Here is an 18,592-nt window from a genome sequence, read left to right on the forward strand (position 1 = left end):
CCTGCATGTCTTTGGGCTGTGGAAGGAAGGGTTACCAGTAGAAGAACCATTACTTGGCTAAACTTAAATGCGACAAAGTTACATGACCCATTCAACAAATTGTTCATTTAATAAAATGAAAATACAATAAAATTTAACAAATAGTTTATTTAATACAATTATTACAAAAAAGTATGTATATAAATTTATGTTAATATAAATCAAATAAAATATAAATAGTTATATTGGCCACTAGCCAGACCGATCAACAAACTTTGTGCCAGGCGCGTGTGTCCGATGATACGTCTATATAGTAGTTATACAGTATAACAGATGGTAAAATCCTACATGTATAGTAGCTAGACAAACAGGCTTCTCACATCACAGCTGTTATTATATTAGTGATGGGAAGTCTGGTTCTTTTATGCGTACTGGATCTTTCGGACAGTTAGTTTCAATGAACCGGTTCAAAAGACTGGTTTACCGATTCTTTTACGCCCTGATGTAATGACGTAATGCATTAAGTCTATCGGGATGAAAATACACAGCACATTCAAATATATGAATCAGTAATCATAACTTCTGTCAGTTAACACATCATCGTCATGATCTGACATGTTTGTGTGAGAGAACTATAAAAAAATGAGCCCAATTTTTTTTAGGTGGCATTGCTTTGTATTACACACATTCACTCAATTTCCTATTTATTAATATAATAATCCAAAGTGCTGTAACAACCATAATTATGTGCTGTGATTGAAACAATAATAGCACTATTCTAGCCCAAAGCAATAATACATGCATATTGAAAGTGACTCCATGATCCAGTCATTTTAGCAGCTCTCATCACACCCAGGAGAGCCTCAGTGCATCTGTTTATCAGTATATCAGAGACAGACTCACTCAACAGTAACAGACACACTCATTCATCAGTTACACAAGACACAGGGCAAGTTCATCAATACATGTACACTTTGTATGAACTAAACACGTGCCAGAACGTATAAATAGTAACAGATCAGTAAACATAGTATTTAAAGCTGACTTAAAGTGATAATTCACCCAAAAATGAAAATCTTCCGCAGAACACAAAAAAGATGTTTGAAGAAAGTTGGTAACCGAACAGCACTGGCCCCCATTCACTTCTATTGTATGGACACCAAACCAATGCATATGAATGGGGGCAGTTAACAACATTCTTCAAAATATATTCTTTTGTGTTCTGCAGAAGAAAGCCATGTAGGTTTGAAATGAGAAGAGGGCGAGTAAATGATGACATTTTTATTTTTGGGAGAACTATCACTTAATATAACTATAACTGGTCAGCTTATTTACTATTTAGATTGTGTTCATAAACATGTCAACAACTGACTGTCTTATTTAAATATTTCAAATGGTTACCAAAATATATAGTAATATTACCAGGAAGCTGAACACTCAAAGTAAAAAAAATCAAATAAGTGCTGATTACAGGACGTGATGTAGGTCATTTCAGTATAATGATATGCTAATATTAACTCACCAATGTCATCTTCATGGTAGATGACTGAGTGGAAGGGCACACTCTGGTCTTTGAGGTATCTCTCTGAGGGCTCGATGTAGTATGTGCCATGATGGCTCTTAATAAAACCTTCGAACTTCCCATCCACAATAGAGCCATGGGTAAGAGTGCCCTTCTCACCTGAAAGACAAAAACAAAGAAAATTTTAAAGGCATATTGACCGGGTATGGTAATTGTAAAGGGCATTCAGGGCACAAAAACAAAATCTTTCCATGCCGGTGCGCATAGACAAAGCTGTGAAATATGACAGAAGACGACCTGTGTAAAGAGGTGCTGCTCTCTGAATTATGTCCATATATTATGATGGTGTAATTCATCTCCTCTACATGACCACCTCTTAGCTGCTGACCTTTACAACAGTAATGAGCTCAGCAGCTCTGCTACTGAATCTGAAAATCAAAGCAGTGATGCCTTTCATCTACATGTTTTATTCTGCTCCTCCTTTCTGTAATCCATCTACAGTTGTATCAGAACCGTAAACAGTTTATATATGAAATTTTCCAAAATTACTGACATTTTTGACCAATGAAATAGATTCAGTGGCTTCAGATGTTTCGTAAAGGTAGTGAGGGACTCATCAATTGATCATTAATACTACAAATTTTAACCAAAGAAAAAAACAGGGAGCTTAGATGGATGACACATACTGGAAAATGATGGTTCAATTGCTTACAGCAAGTTCTGCATGTGCGTACATGCACTTCCAGACTAACAAAAGGAGCTTGTTGTCAGTATCTATTGTTCTGGACAACGTAGGCTTTCAAAATCAAAAGAAAAACAGACATTTAGGCATCTGTTTGAAAAGCTATAGACTAGCTTTTCAAACAAGACAAAATAGGACAATCCTGTTCCACATGCACTGAGCTCTACAAGCACCATGAGTAATGAGTACTCTCCAGGAACAATAATACAAAAGCATTTAACAAAAGATAGCACACTTAAAAGGCTCAGAAAAAGTGTTTTGTGTTTGGTCTGAACTTCTGAAGATATTCAGTTTCTCTCTTTAAAAAAGGTTCCCCTTTTAATCCTTAGACTAAGATTCTTTCTTTTATTCTGCACTATTTATTTTCTGCTCCGTCTCGTTCTCTCCTCTTTTGCTCTTACTCATAGAAAAAAACAGGAAACCTGACAAAGTGAAGCAAACTCAAATAAGTAACAGCCATGATACATACAACCTGTGAAAAGTTCAAACTCACTTTTAAAAAATCTGTGTTTCTCATGAACAAAAACTCGAGTTCGATTTAAAGGCTTACAGTTTATTACTGTTTAGACAGTTACATATTGTGTCTAGATTTATTTTAATATAATTCCATGATTAAAATATTATTCCAAATTCCATGCAAGGGGACCTGCGGTGTATGTAGATAGTCACAGCTACTTTAAACAGTAAAAATATTAGATAATCCTGGTTTGTGTACCATTTTGGCAACAAAATATTTCCCATACTAATAAAGATTTAATGGAGAATGTGGCAATCCAGACTAGTTCAGACACTGGTAAATGTCAGAAGGTTACACGATTAAGCACTGAATCACGTCAAGTATATTAAAGAGTGGCTCATGAGAGGAGAGAGAGAGAGATACTATACACATAAGTGACATACACTTACAGTATACAATAGTATACAAGAGACTTTTTAATACCACTTTCTGGTCTGTTGTATTGTATTGTTTGTTGCTACTGTAATGATGTACATGAAATACTTTGTAAATATTATAACTGCACACAATCAATAAAGTACCTTTAAATTGAAATAGGAGACAAAAAGAGAGCAAGGGAGAAGAAAACATAAAGGTAGTAAAATATAAAGATTTGCAATATCTCTTTCAGTTCAAGCAAACAGGATGAGCAACAGGAAATCCAGGAGTGGTAGTAAGTATTTTGAAGCAAACCATTTGTGTGGCACTTTTGTCTAGCTTTCATTCATAAAAAATGATTTAGCGATAGCATTATTTTTAAGCGTTAAATGCAGTGGTCAATCAGAGAAAAACATCACTTTCTCAGCCCCGGTTCTCCACTCACCCACATCACAAGTTGACATGAACATCATCTCCTGTTATTATGAAGCATTTTGTGGCGAGCAGGAAATGACATGACTCCTTTCAGAGCAATCCAGCAACTGTGAGGATGCGTCACTTCAATAGTCAGGGGAGATTATCAAAGCGGGTGAGATATGAATGTCTGACTAACACGAGACGTTTTCTTCCTCCAGAAGAGTCCATTCATCTTTCATGGATGCACAGGTAATTGCTCAGATCTCACTCATGCATCTTAAATGCAGGTTCCGTTGTACCAAACTTTCAGTTTAACCTCACTAGTCAATACCAGCAGTTTTATTTAAGGTACAGAATAAGAATAAGGTGGTTTCAACCCGGCAATTCATGCAAGAATTGGTCCAGTCCGTTTTAAAAATTAATGAAGCAGATATCAGATCCATGTGGAAAATACTGTCATAGCAGGATGTGCATGCAGAGCTATCTGGGGTGTAGCTCTGCTATAACAGGACACACCTTCACTTTGTTGACATTTCCCATTCTTTCCGAACCCAAAAGTAGACCGGAAGAGCCTGAAAGCACTGACCTCCAACTGTTCTGTTTATATGAGCATCTCAACACAGCAACACTATCTGAACTGAATGCCATGAATTAGGAGTGAGACTAAACCGATTATTTCATTTCATTAGATATACCAACTTTGTTCCACTAGCATTAGATACTAAATGCAAAACTAATCTGACAGCTAAAAATATCAATAAATATAATAAATTCAATATTATTGGAGACCTTTTTTAATTTTTAAAAACCAGACTTCCTTCATCAGATTAAATACAAAACCACACCGCAACTCTATTCACACCTTGAGCACCAGTAACCTGGGAGTACATGAAGCACTTCTGAATTTAAACACAGAGGCAGTTTTCCGGACAGGGATTAGACAAGTCCTAGACTAAAATAAATGTAAGAGCTGTTCAAATGGAAAACAACCTGCACAGACATAACATATCTTAAAATACATCATTGAAAGTTACAATGTATAGATTTTCCATGCAACTTTTTAGAAATGTGTGCGTGTACCTTTTGACGTGCATGCGCAATTTTATAAAGTTTAACATTTGCTGTGCTCACCATAAATTTCTCCGGTGTAAATGTGAGAAGTGTCGTAGGGGATCTCTTCTCCTGAAACTTCCACCTTGAGATCAGGTGAGAATAAAGAGGTATCCCTCTTCATCCGAAGGTTAAAATGCCTGATGAAAGAAGAGGAAAAAGGATTCATTAGACTTCTGTAAAGTTGCTTGTAATATGAATATACAAGAAACATAAGCTTTGGCATGCTATTGACTGCACAACAAAACACTGATGAACAGAATGAACCAGGTCAGATTCATAATAAGTGGTATGATGAAGAGCATTACTGAATCCATGACATATAAGGAGTCAAAAGGGAAACCAGCCAACCAGCCTTTCTCACTGCAAAATAGTGTCTTTCTTTTATTTACCGGCTTTAGTAATCAAATCAATCTTTAATTCAGATTACATCATTTCCCATCAGTCCCATTGGGTCATCAGGTTTCTCCAGAAAATACTAGAGTAATAAATAACAATGACTCAAAATGATGCATCTGGGCTAATAACTTGGCCTAAGTACGCAGGAATATTGTAAGATGTGTAAAGATGTGTTGGTGGTGTACTGCTAGTCTAATAAAGGAGTTGTCTACAGAAATCTGTGGAAAGCAACTAAATCTGATCAAATCGTTTGAGAATGTTCTTTTAATTCTTTTAAGTATTTTTTAAATTGAGGTATCAAATTAGTTTAAAATAAAGTTACAACAAGTTAAAGGGAGAACTTTGTAATTGATGGACATCCCAATCTGAGGATTTTGCTGAGCTTTCTGGAGAGTTTTGTACATGCAGATTCTGTGCGGGGCTGTCTATAGTTTGTTACAGCAGAGGAGAGAGATACAAAAAAGAAAATTGAATGTCTTGTAGTGCCGTAATGGACATGGCTACACTGAACTCAATTACTGTGATCATGCTTTCCCTCAGGATAAACGGGAACAAGCGTCTCCTACGCTCTAGTCGTGCAACTCAGCCTCTTGTGTGTGTGTGTGTGTGTGTGTGTGTGTGTGTGTGTGCAGGTCTAGCTATACTTGTGAAGGCTAAATGTTTGAAAATGTCCCATAAATATAGTGCAAACTTGTCATAATGTTCCTAAGGCTCATAATGTGAAGTGCATAATTTGCAGTGTATAAAAATAATAGAAGTGTGTGTCTGTTTGTCTCAGAGTTACACATAAGGGGCTAAAGGAGCCACTAGCTCTAGCAGTGGTCTAGATATGCTTTATATTGCAAGATTTCCATTATGATAAGCTCTAAAGAAAACCTCACCTTAAAGAGAGAAAACAACACTGGGTATTAATGCAAAAAGAAAAAAGTTTTCTAAGCTTTTTAGTACATGCCAGAAAACCAATGCAGGAACAGGAAGAGCCAAAGAGGTGTGGTCTCTTCCCAGCAGCACAGTATTTATCATGAGGATAACAGCTTTGTGCCCCACCCACCAAAGGTTTGATCTTTGTGCATTTAACACTCCCTGCTATCATACGTCAACATACTGCCGTGAGCCTGGGAGACCATCATTGTGAGAAAGAGGGTGAGAGAGATTAACAGGAGCAGAAAGAACGGAAGAAAACAAGGAGAAAACTGAAGGGCAGAGAGTCCCAGAGGGAGAGTGGGCAGGTGGATGAGGCCATGGCATTCTCAGAACTCTCCAGTATAAAACCACACAGACATACAGGTTTGTTTTATTAAATTAATGAAGGATACCAGGCTTCTGATATTTTTTATTCTCAAACCCGTACATGAGTTGTGTTTACATGAGTAGATTTTTAGGAAAACATGAGTTAGCTGATTTACGGGCATCTAATATCACTATTTCAAAACGCCCCCGAATTTGTGGAAGGACAGACACAGAAACTTTGTTTCTTTTCAATCGCTTATAAATAAACTTCACACCCTTCAGTATAAAGTCTACAGTATAGAATGGTATCAGAATACAGCAGCACATAAGTTATACATACTGTACTGTTGCTAAACCATGCATCAATACACAACAAAAACATGCATACCATTGGACAAGCACTGACAAGTTACACATTCTCTGGTACAATTGACAAAAGGACATGGTAGGAGATATTAGAGGGAATGTGCATATAGTGAGCATATTACATATTCTTTCCCATGACAACTGGTAAATTGTGTGATGATACTGTACTCAGACCTACAGGAAACAGTACAGTCAGGAAGTAAAATCTGACTCACAAGTTCCTATTTTTTGGCTTGGCAAGCCAATGTCAGAAAGTCAGAAAAATGCTCACCACACGTAACAGAAATATTTGTCACTCGAGTCATTTAGCAGGAGTTATAGAGGAATTATTTACATATATAGACAAGTATATAGAAATATAGACAGGTGTTTTTACACACACACACAAAAATGAATATATGCACTGCACATGAATATATGCACTGTAAATCAATACAGCTTTTGACACCATTTTTGACTCTTAACAATGATTAGATATCTTTAGACTAGTTAGTTACAACAGCAGAACTGAACATCAGAAAAGAACAGATCTCTTCTCACAGCCTCTTACTGTAGGTCTTTTTGGGTCTCAAAGTCTTAATCAATTAACCATACAGAAAACACTCAAAACCCAACCCAAACATTTCACCCCTGCACACCAGTGAGCACCATCTACGCCTCACTCTTCCACACTTCTGGTAATCTGTCTTTGTTGATCAATCAAAAATGGGACAGCGTGCTCTTCATTGTCCATGAAAACAGCTGCTGCTTCTCAAACAAATTAGCAGACTTTCCACTTTTCATTAGTGCAGGAGGTTATAATTACCCACAAGTCATGACAAGAGAAGAACAGCTGGGAGTGTGTGTACCAGCCACTAAATACAAGCAATCACAAAAACACAGCCTAGCCAACACACACACACACAATCCTGCAGCTCGCTTCCACATGCGACAGATTAGATGCAACAAAACAGGATGTCAACAAGAGGAAATGTGATGATTTTGGGTATGAGAGAATTGCAGATGTTGTCAAGATGATGATTATTCACACTCAAAATGTGTAAGCACAATTACGGCTGAGCACTAAGAGGTGAAAGCAGTGATCGATCATAAAAACACAATACTTGTCTTTTCACCTTCAAAACATTTTTACAGCTTTCCAAATCCAAATTAAACTGTACAAAAACATCGAGTTTTTCCATTTTGTGATTGGTTAGTGTCTCATTTCCAGCACTACCTTGTGGTCCACTTCAGCACACATTCATTTGTATCAACACTGTGCTCACTGACTTTCAGTTCAGAGCAGCAACATCGCCCAACACTCAGTTTGAAGAGGATTAGAGCGGCCGTGTACACACAGGATGTGCACTTCCTTTCAAAAAAAGGCAGAGAGCAGCCGAACAGACCAAAGCAACAGTATCTTGAGAATGCAACACCACCTATGCCACTATTTGTACACTTGTACCCGCAATATGTACATACAGTTACACCCCCCCCCCATCTAATTCTGCAGACCACCTTTAATCCTGTAATATGCAAACAGATGGCCATTGGTGATTTTAAAGGCTTTCACCACTGACAGATCATTAGACACTGATAGCACTCAATTCCACAGCCGTACAGACAGCCCCCTCATCAGCTGAGCGTCAATGAGCCTTCATTAGCTTCTCTGTGAATCACTGCATTTCTCTCCCTGTTGTCAAGCACCCGGCAAACTCCATTGTGCCAACGTCCATGAAAGCCAGAGGGAGCAATCTGTCTCCCACTGTGATGTTTTTGTCCCTCGGCGGATTTACTTTCACCATGTGGCTATTAAGGCCAGTTCCTGGAATATCCCGCCGCCTCCCAACACCGATCTCAGCCAGACCCGATTCACTCCAACCAGCAAGCGCAATGTAATTACCCAGCACTCTGAGTTTTCAATTATGCTCATAGTAATGCATCTAAATTAATGACATCCACCAGCTCAGCCCTTTAATCCGAGAATAAGTGGATTTTGATGTAGTCGTAACAGCGATGATCACGGCAAAGATGTGTTTCAAAGTATAAGAGAGTTATAAACAACAGCAGGAGACTTACAGTTTATGATGCTCTCTTTGTTTACTATAGAGTGATAAACAAACGCTTTACTAGGCTTCTTTATGACAGATGGCATATGTGGGTGGTGAACAGTACAGAATATTGAGTGAGAGAGAATGATACAGCCTTTGAAGGGCAGACAAATGAAAGATAAAAGGGGATATAGTATAAATTATATATACAGGAGATACAGTGAGGGAAATAATTATTTGATCCCTGCTGATTTTGTAAGTTTGCCTACTTACAAAGAAATGCAGGGTCTATAATTGTATGGTAGGTTTACTTTAACTGATAGAGACAAAATATTTAAAAAAATCAGGGGGGAAAATGTATATGTAATACAGTTCAAAGTAAGGAAGGAAGAAGGCGGGAACCGGCGAACGTTAAATAAACTTTTAATAAAATAAACAAACCACAAAACGAAAGTAAAGGGTCGACAGCTAACTCACGGTCAACTGCCAGCCAAACAAACATAAATAAAACTTAACAGAATGTCCAGGCCTGGTCCTCTCTCGTCGTACACTCCTGTCGCTCGTCCTTTAATGCTTCCGTAGCTCCTCCGTGAGAGATGCGAGACCGGTGCAACACGCCGCTGACACTCATTATCACTCGCGTCACCGGCCTCGCACCGTTCCCTCACGGCTCTCGTCCCGCCTTCATCGTTACAGTATATAAAGGTTATAAATTGATTTGCACTACAGTCAGTGAAATAAGTATTGATCCCCTACCAACCAGCAAGAATTCTGGCTCCAAAGATTGGTTATGTGCCTATATGGACCACAGATTAGTCCTGTCACTTTAAGAAAGTACTCCTAAGTCAGCTTGTTATATATATAAAAGATGCCTGCAAACAGAATCTGTATCTTCCATTTCAACCTCTCCACCACCATGGTCAAGACCAAATAGGTTTTAAAGGATGTCAGGGACAAGATTGTAAACCTGCACAAACCTTGAATAGGCTACAGACAGAAGCTTGGTGAGAAGGAGACAACTGTTGGTGAGATTATTTGGAAATAGAAGAAATACAAAATAACTATCAATTGCCCTTGGTCTGGAGCTCCCTGCAAGATTTCCCCAATGTGGGGTAAAGATGATCATGAGAAAGGTTAAAGATCAGCCCAGAACTACACGGAAGAAGCTTGTTAATGATTTCAAGACAGTTGGGACCACAGTTAGCAAGCAAAACATTGGTAACACGCTATGCCACAATAGATTGAAATCCTGAAGCACCCGCAAGGTCCTCCTGCTCAAGAATGCCCGCCTGGCTCATCTGAAGTTTGACAATGAACATCAAAATGATTCAGAAAAGGTTTGGAGAAAGTGATGTGAGACCATAATTGACTCCTGAATTTGGAGGGAGAGAAATGCTGACTATGACCCCAAGAAAAACCATCCCTGCAGAGAAGCACAGTGTTGGAAACATTCTGCTTTAGTGCTTTTTCTCTGCTACGGGTATACAGGATGACTTCACCGCATTGAGGGGCTAAGGGACGGGCCAGTGTACCGTAAAATCTTGGACGAGAACCTTCTCCCCTTAACTAGAAGATGAGTCGTGGATGTGCCTTTAACATGACAAAGACCCAAAACATACTGCCAAGACAACCAAAGAGTGGCTTAAGGAGAAGCACATTAAATGTCCTAGCCAGTCTCTACACCCTAGTCCTATAGAACATCTGTGAAGGAGGCTAAAACTCAAATTTGCTGAGCGACAGCCAAGAAACCTTAAAGATTTACAGAGGAGTGGACTAAAATGTATCCTGACACATGTGCAAACCTGGTGACCAGCTATCAGAAATGTTTTACCTCTGTGCTTGCCAACAAGGGTTTCTCCACCAAGTACAAAGTTATGTTTTGCTCGGGGATCAAATACTTATTTCACTGACTGAAATGCAAATCAATTTATAACCTTTATATAACATTTTCCCCCTGATTTTTAAAAATATTTTGTCTCTATCAGTTAAAATAAACCAACCATAAAAATTATAGATCGTTCATTTCTTTGTAAGCAGGCAAACTTACAAAATCAGCAGGGGATCAAATAATTATTTCCCTCACTGTACAGGAGACATATAAAGAACGATTTAAAGATGATTATGAGATGGTAGTTGAACTGGGTCAGAAAACAGGAGGTAAATTCTAATGAGCAGTACATCCCTACTATACACAACTGCCTTACTGACCGACCTGGAATGGATACGTGTCCCTCGACAGCATCCCTCATCACCATTATAAGAGCAGCAATGAAAGAGGAAGGAAAAGAAAGCTTTTATAAATCTAAACCAGCACTTACTGCTTTTCCAATCACCAAAAATCAAAAGCCTATTATTATAACACTGATATTAGAAAAAAAAGAGATGCAAAAGCACCAAAGAACAGAATGAGAGCTATGATTTTCTATACCCGGTAATATACAGTACATATATCCACCATATATCTGTCAGCCCTGATCTGATCACAAGGTCAGGTTAAACAGATCATCATTCACACCTCGTAGAGACGTCTTACATTTCATAACTACTTCATTTGTTTCTGCATAAAAGCCCAAAATGCTTTAATCTAACCATGAAAGTGACATTTCATTTCAGAAAGTGATCCAGAATTCTGTTATTCTAGTTCAGGACCTGTGTTGAGCAAAACTTTAGACATGCCTTACTGTACATCATCTAGGTTGACGTGTTTAGCACATTGGTTACTGATTTTAATAGCACACTAACAAAATTTCAGTCCAGGGGAGACATATTGCATGCTTGAGACATTCTCTTAAAAACACAACAGTCATTAGCAAAGGATGGGGAAGTTAGGAAAAACATTGAGACATAACGTGGCGAGACATCAGACACATCTAATGGAGTGGTGCAGGGATGACGTATTTTCGTAGGGTAACCCAGAAGTTAGCGCCGCACTGGTTCCCTCAATTGAAAGCCTATGCATTTTTCCCATAGACTTTGTTCATAAACGTGTTCCCTGGCAAGTTATTACTCCGTGAATGAATCCACATCTAAGTTTTTAGAGATTCGTGCCCATCTTGCATTATTTGTGAGATTTTTATGTGCGATGACGTCTAACATCCCCGCCAAAGGAAGTAGTCGCTTTAAGCAACTTGTAAGCAACCGCCTTTTTTAAGACACAATAAGGTACGATGCCCCAGTGAGGAGGCCAGAGGTGACAGCGGTAAGGGGAAAAACTCTGGGATGTTTAGGTCAGATGAGGATAAATACTTGGAACAGTTCAAGACTCGTCTGGTGGAGCTCAAAGTCCTCTGGCTAGCAGATGTCTAAACAAATTTACACAAACAGAGATTATAAATTTTCCTATATTTTAAATTCTGATTTGGCCATTGAGATGTTTATTAGCTTGACATCTCATAATGTGCTTAAAAAAAGTTTTAATGAAAGTCTCATACATAAAACCAATTAAGTGTTTGCATGTCACTCGACCTAAAACGGCCGTTTTGAAAACAGCAACTTGATAAGAAATCAAAATGCACATCCCTGCGAGGAGGTAAGGCGAGAGAGACTTCAGGTGAGTTTTAGAGCACTGATTGCATCTCTTGCTGGGTCAGGGGTGTGGGCTGACGCTGTGAATCACTACAGAAATCATGGCTCTGGTTTCTGTCAGCTGGATTTTGCCTCATCTGTTCTATCTTCCTTAAAGCTACATATGTTAACCATACTCCACTTTCAGCCCTCATTACTGTACACAGGTAAAATTAAAATCAGCCAACACTACATGGCTGCTGGAAACCTATCATCAAAGATGCTTGATCTTTGAGTACACAAAAATCATAACTAAGGAATGAATTGTCAGATATCATTCAGGGCGGCCATTGATCCTGTGGTGCACAGCAGGCCTTTCTTAACTTTCCTTGGCAGTGTGTCTGTGTGCAATGTTGCATGCCACCTTGAATCAATTCAACAGAATCAATTGCAGACTGCAGCCGTTTGATTCTCTGAACTGAACTGTGATCATTCAGTTCAAATTGTTACACTTGAAAAGCACTTTTCATCATACAAATAATTCCAAAGTAGCTTTACAAAGAGCTGTGCCATACGATGCCCCAGTGAGGAGGCCAGAGGTGACAGCGGTAAGGGGAAAAACTCTGGGATGTTTAGGTCAGATGAGGATAAATACTTGGAACAGTTCAAGACTCGTCTGGTGGAGCTCAAACTCCTCTGGCTAGCAGATGTCTAAACAAATTTACACAAACACAGATAATAAATCTTCCTATATTTTAAATTCTGATTTTGCCATTGAGATTAGCTTGACATCTCCTAATGTGCTTGAAATGTTTTAATGAAAGTCTCATATATAAAACCAATTAAGTGTTTGCATGTTTTACTCGACCTAAAACGCCCGTTTCTGAAAACAGCAACCCATTAAGCAAATAATCAAAGCAAACAGTAACACTGTGTTTATACCGTACACGACCAACGCGATGCAACACGACACACGGCTTGTTCTAATGGGATTGTTGCGTCGCACCGTGCCGCATCCAGTGTGGACAAAATTTACAATTAAAATGGGTTCTAATTAGGGGTGTTCGGTTCTTGGTAAAAAATTTAACCACACGGTTCTCCACCAACGGTTCGGCTTGGACCGCGGCTCATCTTAAATCTGATGAAGCATTTATAATATGGTTCGTTATAAATGATAATGCGTAAAACAGACTGACAAAGTTCAGCTAATGTATGTTTGTCATTTAATACCTACAACAAATCAAATAAAGTAAATTTCAATAGGATTGACGTATGCTGTACAGTCATTTATGCTTTCATCACCCGGGTGTTGTGAGAGCGCGAGTGCAGGTGTGACCTGAACACCACATGTTGCTGCTTAAACTACACTCATTCAAGCCTTGCCAATTTAAACATTTAAGTGCAAAATGATGCACAAGAAAACTCGCTTGCGAGCTGTGAGAAGATCCAAAGCGAGCAAAAGGAAAGTCTCAGACATGGCACAAATATTGTGTTGTCTTTGAAGCGCTTAAATGGACAGATTCACACACGAAGCAGGTCAACATGCCAATCTTGTCGAGTATCTTAACAAACATAGTAGGTTATGTCTTAAGTGAATGGACGGAATGGACGAAACAGACGAAAAACAACGCATGTGTACAGTATCAGTGTACTGGATCAGTTTCATTCCTCTTAAAGCGACAGCAGCATATTCCTGCTGTCTGTTAAAAGTCAAGGAAATCACTCACTGCTTGTGACTCAATAGCTTCTGTAACTTCAATTATGATTCATCTTTATTTAATTTGTACATATGCAATGTTATGTTTTATTTGATTACTTTTATCCATTTCTACCTTAAAAGGTATATATACAGTATCTTATTTTATTTTCTGCTTTACTCTGTTGTTTTATAGGTGCTGTAACTTGTAGATTGATTATTTGTTCTTATTTTTATTTGTCAGTAGTCCCTTTTCCCTGAACATAACACAAACCGAACCGAAACCGTGACCCTAAAACCGTGACACAAACCGAACCGTGAGTAATTTAAACCGTTACACCCCTAGTTCTAATGCGTTTGTAAAGTCTTTAGTCGTGTCACGTCATGCTGGTCGCATTTGTTGTAGACACGGTGTAAGACTGGACTTCTTATTGGACAACAGTTAATAAGCTCCTCCCCTTCCAGGAGTACACATAATCACCATGGTGATACGTTGCAGTGTTACCCCTCATTCACATTACATGCGACATGATCCCATTCATTTCAATGGAGAGCTGGCGACTTCCGGCGACACGAGCAGTCGCAACCGTTGGTGACCGGATGGGCGTGTCTATCGACGTGACAAAGTTGAGAAATCTTCAACTTCATGCAAATGAAGAGCGACTTTCAGAAGCGACAGCCAATAGGAAGATGGAAGAGCTAATGTGATCAGGGGATGTCGTCACTCAGGCAACCACTAGTGGGAACGCCCACTGGCGACTTGCAGCGACAAAGTCGCTTATAATCTGAACGCAGCTTTACATGTACCACACAGTACTGTTCCACTGTGTTGTCCTTACATTAGTAGATGCAGGAGAAGGTCCTGCAGTATGTTACAGATGAATACCTCCATTCAATTCCCTTTCAGAAAAAGACAAAAGTGCCAGTGACAAACGAGTGCTACTGGAGCAAGAGTCACACACAAAAAAAAGAGTAGAGAAAGTGAGCGAGTGTGACATGCGGCTGGGGGAAGGGCAACAACACAATACAACAGCACAGCAGCAGAGCTTCAGGTACTGTTGCAGTCTAACGGTTGGGAGGGAAAGTATCTACAACTTTCTAAGAAGCTTCTTGTTACAGTGTTACTAATGGAGTGGTGCAGAGATGACATATTTTTGTAGGCTAAACCAGAAGTAAGCACCGCACTGGTTAACCATACTATATTCTATACAGCACTTTTCAGGGTAAGGTTCTTTATGGAACAAAAAGGGTTCTATATAGCACCAAAAAGGGTTCTGCTATTGTTACAAGCCAAAGAACCCTTTTTTGGTACTATTTAGAACTATTTTTCTTAAAGAGTGTACTGAATAAATGAAAAATACTGAGTTCAAGAACTCGTAAAACATTGAATCGGCGTCATTACGAAAACTAACATGACAGTGGAAAACAGACTTGCCTCACAGACAGTGATTTTTCTTTGATTTGCTTACATCAGCTGTCCAAGCATCATGCGTTAGGCTACACGAAAAATGTAAGTCCATTCTTTCCCATTCTCAACCTTTTCTAATCTCTCTGTTCTCTGAGCTCACATGAGTGTGAGAGGGGGAGATTAGCATCACATGCAGTGCATGTGATCATGCTTTGACTGATTTACACAACACATACTGTATGAATGGGTTTAAGACACACCCTATCATCTCAAGAAAAGGCAGGGCTTCAGACTAACTTTTTTTACTAGGAGCATGACTGAAAATTTTAGGAGCACAATCAGAAAATTTAGGGGCAAACCTTAAATCAGCCTGCAAAGCAATTATTGACATTTTACAACAAAATAGCATTATTACTGACAAATATTTTGATAATAAATAGACTCAACTCACAGAAATTACAATGTGCATCATTTCAGAGGGATATGACAGAACTCAATAGCAAGGTCATACGGCATTGGTTCTCAACCGGGGGGCGCGCAATTACCTCTACACCATCTTAAGAAACAGGTAGATCATATAAGTATGTTTGTCTTTCAGACTGTAATTTCAGAATAAGTGCAAGTCTCTCTCTCCCGATGAGTTCAGAGTGCGCGTGAAGGGAGTGGCGTGTAAATAAAGTGCCTTTTCATATATTTTTGAACTTGGACGGCTGTTTAAAGCTGTTGACAGTTATTAAAGATGTAAAGCGCTATTTTCGACAGGCAAATGACACCACACTGCGTCTGTATTATAAATTGCGATGATAAAATCAATGAAACGGAATAATGTCCAAAACACTACAATTTTGTAATGGTTTTAATTCAAAAAGCTAATGGTTCACAATGGTTAATGGAAACCATTAATTTCTCTGATGGTTTCTTTTGTTTTTATCAGCAGGGTATGTTACATTTATAATCTGATCAATCTGTCAAATACAGGTATTTTTTGCTTCTTTATATATACAGTATATATATATAAACTATATCTAACATATTTTACACATTATCTTATCTATCCTCAATGTACAGTGGGGGGGGGGGGGGGGCGCCAGTTCTTTAAATGGGTTTACAGGGGCGTGACCATGGGGGCGTGACCATGAAAAGGTTGAGAACCACTGTCATACGGGATCTGCAGACTTTTTTTTAATTCTGTGCAAAAATTTTGGAAAAATCAACAGAATTCTATGGAACAGTTTTAAATGCGCTTACATTTGTACAGAAATGTAAATATGTGTAAATGTGTTAAAATAGTTTTAAAATGCTACCGGTCTATGCATTTAACTGCAGGTGACAGTGGTTTGGTTCTGTTCATCATTTAAAGGCAGAGCCTACAGAGAAGCTATAAGTGCCAAGTAAAGAGACTGTTTAAACTCTGAATACACCAGACCAAATTTGTACTGAATTCAATTGAACCACCAGAAAACGTGCATGTCATTTTGTATGAAAAGTATGTATTTTATTGTTTATAGTGTTAAAGCAAAACGAAAGGGCTCGTCTTAATACGTTCTTATGATGATTTTGTTGTGTATTAAGGACACTTTTCATCATGTTCACAACACAATTATAGATAACTTCACAACAAGTATGAACAACAAGCGAATGCTCTTGTTAAGTTTATGTGAACGGATTGGAAATGACTTGATTCAGGGCTGTCTGAAGTAATCAACAGATAAACTCCTCCGAGGTTAGTTTAGTTTTAAACGTCTCAAATCGTTCATCCTCAGGCTCAAATAATCTGTCACAGCAAACAGCGAATCGTAGTAATGCGCTCACTTTGTGTCTGTAAACTTGTCAATGATGAGCTGAGCTGTTACCGACGCGACGACAGTGAGAAATATCAGTCACCCAGCCGGCAGCTCCGGACTCTACCCTTCTCAAACACATAGGCCTACACTGGTGGGCTCGAGATCTACTCGTCTTTTCACATGAAATATAACAACTAGAAAAAAATCCTAATTGGCAGGTCGCACATACTTGTAAAAAACGCTTGCGCTGTCTCAAAAACTGGTTGCAAAATGCGACCATTTAGTCGCAGTCTGGAGCCCTGAAAGGTATGACATATCAGAGTTTTTAAACTTTGTTTTCTGGAGTTTTACAACACTGATATAAGGCTAATAAATGTAATGAATGACAAAATAAGCCCTGTTATTTGAACTGGGAGCTGTTAGAGTGAATGAGTTATGAAGAAGCTATATGTTCCATTTTCTTTGAGTAATTAGATATTTTCTTTGCTTAACCATGTTTATTAAATTTTGGCTGCCTTACATTCACTAATGACAAACAAAACCTTGTGTTATGTAATATTACAAATTATGCTAAATCATTATAGTACTTTTTATAATCCTACTTATTAACTTAAGAAACATCAATCACAATTTAATACTTTTAATAAATACATTTGGTAAAACACTTGAAGGCTTTTAACTGACTTAGATGGCAATCTGTTTTTTAATAGGGCTGATTTCCATTTTATTCGCTGTATATGTGTAATTCCACTTCTATTATCAGCTTACTTACACACATTATGTTTTTGGAGGAAAATAATAATTGAACAGGCTATACATATTTTTTGCTGGGGGGTATTCACCATTGCCATGGAATAAAATGTGTAACTCAGAATGTACAATAAATGAGTGGGCACAGCTTTTGTGTAGAATTGTGTACAACGCGACAAAAGACAATAGAACCCATTATAATTCAACATTTTGTCCACACTGGATGTGGTCCGATGCGACGCAACAATTGCTTTGTTGTTAATGGGTTTGTCGTGTCGTGTCGCGTCGCTCGTGTGCAACATAGACAGTGGGATTGTTATGAAAAAACATGAATTATTGCACACATATTAACAAATCAAATAAATACTTTTGAATTTGTTTCAGTCTGTAATTTCATTTTCACAGCAAGTGAATACGCAGCACAGGGCGCTCTTTCTCAATCAATTCTCTCAGTATACAGTGTGCGATTGCTGGGAGCTGCATCTACATATAAAGAAAGCATGTTCATGATGTACTAGTAATTAAATTATGTTGTAAAGTTTTCTGCACTTTAAAGCAAGATGAAGCAAAAATCTAATTTCACTGTGAGCTGCTCATTCAAAATTCAGTAGGCATTCTGAACGCAGCCTTCTGGTTTTGCCAATAAATACACTAACCTACATAACTAAATATTTTCTCTTAATCAATTAAATGGCAACCAGTAAGAACATGACACTTATGAACGAATGTGGCACTGAAAGGAAAGTGCAAGAGAATTAATGACAGCGAAAGAAACAGATAC

General features: G+C 38.4%; 1 protein-coding gene across 2 annotated transcripts in view; it reads right to left on the reverse strand.

Moving 5' to 3' along the window:
- Positions 1-18,592, reverse strand: part of adam10a (ADAM metallopeptidase domain 10a) — a 72,767-nt gene that overhangs the window by 21,806 nt on the left and 32,369 nt on the right. For both annotated transcript variants that reach the window (XM_057334760.1, XM_057334769.1), the window contains exons 3-4: positions 4,666-4,784; positions 1,502-1,660 (exon numbers count right to left, since the gene is read on the reverse strand). In XM_057334760.1, the coding sequence (XP_057190743.1) occupies positions 1,502-1,660; positions 4,666-4,784 (278 nt within the window). The remainder of the gene's footprint in view (positions 1-1,501; positions 1,661-4,665; positions 4,785-18,592) is intronic.

The sequence above is a fragment of the Triplophysa rosa genome, linkage group LG1, assembly GCF_024868665.1.
Source record: "Triplophysa rosa linkage group LG1, Trosa_1v2, whole genome shotgun sequence".
Taxonomy (NCBI): domain Eukaryota; kingdom Metazoa; phylum Chordata; class Actinopteri; order Cypriniformes; family Nemacheilidae; genus Triplophysa; species Triplophysa rosa.